At 44.0% G+C, this 4,893-nt stretch overlaps 1 protein-coding gene across 1 annotated transcript; it reads left to right on the top strand.

Moving 5' to 3' along the window:
- The first annotated feature begins 562 nt into the window (after nt 1-562).
- LOC104950498 (uncharacterized protein KIAA1109-like) lies at nt 563-3,992 on the top strand. The gene is made up of 6 exons (XM_010777021.1): nt 563-760; nt 1,599-1,727; nt 2,310-2,429; nt 2,559-2,890; nt 2,978-3,228; nt 3,696-3,992. Exons 1-6 carry the CDS (start codon nt 641-643, stop codon nt 3,938-3,940), a joined length of 1,197 nt encoding a protein of 398 aa, XP_010775323.1. The 5' UTR covers nt 563-640; the 3' UTR covers nt 3,941-3,992.
- The last annotated feature ends 901 nt before the right edge of the window (nt 3,993-4,893 follow it).

The following is a 4,893-nucleotide window of genomic DNA, read 5'->3' as shown; positions in this document are numbered from 1 at the left end:
TGGCACATGTTTGGATATTAAGCAAAAGAGTAGTGCAGGAATGAGTCCCAAACCGGGAAACTAGCATTTTGGCACTTCCTGGCTCCCTAGTCTCAAAGTCAATGGTAGATTCGAGATTTAATTTTCTTCTACGACACAACATATCTAAATACCCTACTGGTAAACATCTGAAGCTTTGACAACTAAACCAAGCACACCAAACATGAGTCTGACGTTAACTTAGCGGTGTTGACGCACCATGTTTTTATTTTACAGCCTAATGTTAGCTTTTTCTTTGGGGGATTGCATTTATGCTTCAGAAATTATAAACGTGGTGATTATCCTGCTGGAAAAAACATTTAAGTGTCAAATACATGTGTTTGCCTCAGACTGTTTTTCTGCAATATTCCAAAATCCTAAGAAATCTTTTTTTTGTTGATGGAGCCCTTGCAATACTAACTTGATACAAAAGTACGTCATCACTAGACCACTCTATTCATTGTACCATAGCTAAAGATTTCTGAGTTCAGTTTCTGAAGGTTTCCCCCTACCTTACAAGGAAGGGATGTAATATTAAACATGTTTGTGTGTGTTTAATCCACAGCGCCCTACAGCGGACGGGGTGTTGAGGGACGGCCACCTGAGTCTGTCTGGCCTGCAGATGAGGGCCCACGCCATGTTCTCCGCTCAGGGCCTCTCCATGAGCAGTGATACGCTGGAGTACGCCTGGCTCATCGACATGCAGGCGGGGGGGCTCACCGGCAGGGTCACTCTTCCACAGGTGTGTGTGTGTGTGTGTGTGTGTGTGTGTGTGTGTGTGTGTGTGTGTGTGTGATCATGGGGTCAGATGTGGGGGAGGGAATGTGTGAATGTGGTAAGCTGTCTTGAATGAAGCTCCTATTTAATACAATCAAACCTTTCTGAATTTAAATCACTCATTTATATTTGTGTCGGAACATTTCATATGCTTTGTCTCGGTTTGCGTTCTTCTATACATGCATTTGCTGCTTTTACGGAAGAATGCAATACGAGTATCGGAGGATGGGCTCATAACGGTCAAAACATTTAGTGTGGAAACACTGGACACATCTCACACTCAATGATCGCTTTCTTGGCTACGTTACAGAAATTACGCATTCATCTGCGATTGCTGTTGCTCCGGTTAACGCAACACTGTGCAAATAAAATGTCAACTTTATGTAACAAACCACTATACTGGTGTCATTAAAAGGCCACCCATTTCTTTATAGGGTTAATAGCTAGTTGCTGTTAATTGCTATCTGTTAGCTAGTTATCTCGATTCAAGATTCAGCTAACTAGCCACCTTAGCATTTTTGCTCTAGCAAGCCCTCAGCAACCATCATCTCTCCCGGTGAGAGGACAGCAGCTCTGTGCATTTTGAGACATTACCGTGTTGAAATTCACGCACTGCATAGAGGTTTACAGCGCACAGCATGGCAGTGTACTAAGGGAAGTATCCAAATGTATTTATAATATGGCAATAGTGTTTTAGTGTTATAGCTTGTGCTGGTGTTTCATTTGATAGATTTTTATTCTGTGTATTTATTTATTGATTGTTTTGAAGTTCTAATGTCTCTGTGTGTTCTTGTGATTATTAGGTGGCAAGTATGATAGAGTGGGGTGAGACCTTCCTCTTCCATGGGGTGTCCCGAGAGTTCCAACTAGAACAACCCAAGCCCTCTGTCATCTGCCAGCACGGCGTTGACCGCCGCACCTGCGATGCCAAGGTAAAAACAGGCTGTAAAAGATAAAATACTGCACACACACTGAGCCTCATTACTCCCATGTTCAATGTATCTGCTGTAGCTGTCTCACATCGGTTTGAACTAGTTAGCAGCCATGTGTGTATGACTCCACTAAATGAGCTCATTACGGCTAAAGGCATTTTTGGTGAGATTTGAATGTTTGTCAGAGCCGTCCAGTGTGAAGGGAAATGTGCAAATGACACCAGATAATAAAAAGAGACTACTGTGAACTTTTGTCTAACGATGCATGACTTGCACACTCAGCTAGAGAAACTGCCCGTAGCCACAGCCTCCAACACAGAAACTATTGATGTACTCGCATAGCATACCATAAATAACTTTGAAAGAAAACAAGTCTGTTTCACAAAATGTCTTGTTTGTATGCGAATACTAACAAGGGTATTTTTAAAATCTCTGCCCGAGAGCCCTCATTAGTGTCTGACAAGCGAGCTGCTGTGGCTACAGGCTATGTATCGCTATGTAAAGCACAGCCAGACTAAATTAAAGATAGCTTCCCTGCAACCATCGAAAGGTTTCTGGTCCTAAATTATGTTTGTGTTTCAGCTGAGCTGCCTACCCGGGCACTGTCGCACATCAGAGGAGCTGAAGTACACCATGACCCGACTGGCCATGGATGGGGTCGACCTCTTCGTCGTGGAGCAAGGCTGTGCTGCCAATGTCAAGGTAATTAGCACCGACTGTTTATGAATTGTGAATAAGGTAAAGATATATTTTGACCTAACCTAATGGTTATGAAACTTTGACTCATTGAAATCCATGTACATATTTCACGTTTTCTTTCCTCCTTCCCAGACGGCTAACGTTCGGGTAGCTAACTGCAACCTGCACAACCAAGCCGTGGGAGAAGGCATCAGTGCAGTGGTGCAGGACGTGAACATCCGGCAGTACATCGAGCAGCAGCAGCACAGCGAGGCCGCCCGGCTGCAGACAGCTGGCCCGGGTCAAGGTCTGGGTCAGCCATTAGGTCTGGGCCAGCCCCCCCTGCTGCGGCGCTCTGTCTGGCTGGAGGCGGGTTCGGTCAACCTGAACCTCATCACAGCAGACATCGCCCTGGCCGCTGACCACTCGGCCAAATGTGAAGTGCAGAGGCATTTTCTGGAGCTTCATGATGCACAGACCAAAAGGTAGAAAAAACAGTTGTGCTTGATATGTCTGCATGACTGGACAAAGTCTTTATATACTTCAGCTCCCCCTTCTCCTCCTCTCCTCAGACTCTGGTTCCTTTGGCCAGAAGACGTCAGCATTCGCAACAAGCGTGGCAGGAACCGCTGCGGCTGTCTCGGAGGCTGCCGGTTCTTCGGAGGTACCAACATGGGCCTGGACTTCTTCAAGCTTGAAGAGCTGACGCCGTCCTCCTCATCTGCGTTCGGCTCTTCCAGCACGGAGCAGGACATGTCTTACGGCCAGTCTTTGCTACAGCCAGGGGAGTGGATTATTACCAAGGAAACACCCAAAGTGGATGGTATGCACATGCAATATATATCTATACACATTTCCTCACATAAAGTGGGGCAGGGATAATGTATTGTTGTAGGCTGACCCGGAAGTTCCTCCTTCGAAGGGCTCCTTCGACGAAAAGTTATGAGATTTTTTTAATTTTGGAATACTGCATGAAAACATCTCTGTAAAACACATTTACACCCCTCATATACCGCAGAATGACACGCAAAGGCTTCGGACATTCACAGATATTTTTCGAGGCCTCTCACAAAAGACACTTTCAAAATAACTTTGAGGCATGGGTTCAGGAAGTGGTTAAATGCTAACTCCCTTCCGGGTTTTAAGACTCATTCCTGCACCACTCTTTACCACAAGCTAATGTTGTTAGCAAAGTTAGCCCAATATATGTCGTTTAAGCTAACATTTTATAAATGAAAATACATGTCTGCAAGTATTAACAGTTACTTAACCAGATATATGTATTCTCAGGGAGAGTTGTGGGCCTGAAGAGGGACATGCACTCGCCCTGCCTGCCTCCTGAGCTGCCGGAGAGGCGCGGTCAGCAGCACCTCAGTCTGCAGGTGCCCCATCGCTCCCACAGCTCCGTCTCCTCCTCTGAGGAAAATAGTTCTTCCAGTGCTGCGCTGCCCCTGCTGGCCGGAGAGAGAGACACTCCCTCACCGAGCACGGAGGAACGCATGTTCCACGTGAACTGCAAAAGTCCTGCTGAGTGAGTAACATCAACAACATATTGTAAATTAAAGAGCATTTTCACTGCAGTTACACTTTTAAGTGGCATACTTAGGATTAAGTCCTGGAAGATTTGGTGAAAAACTCTTTACTGGTGGCAGGGGCGGATCTAGAAAAATATTCAAGGGGTGGCAAGAGGGTGGCAGGAGATTTTGAGGGGTGGCATCCCCTGGCAGAAGTATATGCTGATTTAATCGCAGTCATATCAATCAATGTTAACTTGGAAAGCCACAATATTAATATTTTAACTCAATAACATAGGTGACATTATTGTGGCACATCAGTAAAGCCTTTCATATAAATATATAAGGTGGCAGACATAATTTAATGAATTTTAACTGAACAATAACTGAATGAGTTTGTTTCACTCTTAGACCAGCAGGGGTACCAAATATGCAGACTGCTGCAATAAGTACATTAATTAACTGTCTCATCGATGTTTGTCTGTATGAATATGATACTATTAACAATCATATTATTCCTATCAGCTGTCAATCACTGTTATGATTCACATATTCATTTATTATTGAATAAACTATATTTTTTGGAGGAGTTAATGATGAATGTTCCTCAAGATGCTTACTCCCCTCCTTCAAATTTGAAAGACCAGTAATTACTATCAAAATTCAAAAGAATCAAAATAACAGTTCAGCGCCCCACAACTTCATTGCAAACAGTTACAACCTTGACTTTACATCAGAAAGAACAAACATTAAACCAATGACTAACTGCATCAATTAGGGTTAAAACAATGTGTATTCAGCTAAAACATATACATCGCTGCAGTTATGGTCAGGTGGAAAGTCCTTACCTACTTGCCTAGTTAAATCAAAGCGGTTACTTTTTTTTGGCTGGGCAGTGAAGTTTTACACAGCGTCTTATTTGACTTTCTCAGGACTTGAGACTGTTTTTTGGGGGCAGACCCCCACAAAGAAGA

The sequence above is a fragment of the Notothenia coriiceps genome, unplaced genomic scaffold (assembly GCF_000735185.1).
Source record: "Notothenia coriiceps isolate Sejong01 unplaced genomic scaffold, NC01 NC01_scaffold00017707, whole genome shotgun sequence".
Taxonomy (NCBI): Eukaryota; Metazoa; Chordata; class Actinopteri; order Perciformes; family Nototheniidae; genus Notothenia; species Notothenia coriiceps.
Note: the sequence above shows the minus strand (reverse complement) of the source record. Positions and strands in the feature narration are given on the sequence as shown.

Excerpts from the sequence above, each read along its gene's own strand:
- LOC104950498 (XM_010777021.1), top strand. The coding sequence starts at position 641 with ATGAGGGCCCACGCCATGTTCTCCGCTCAGGGCCTCTCCATGAGCAGT. Across the intron at positions 2,891-2,977 it reads CATGATGCACAGACCAAAAG|ACTCTGGTTCCTTTGGCCAG; the intron begins GTAGAAAAAACA and ends TCCTCTCCTCAG. Across the intron at positions 3,229-3,695 it reads GGAAACACCCAAAGTGGATG|GGAGAGTTGTGGGCCTGAAG; the intron begins GTATGCACATGC and ends ATGTATTCTCAG.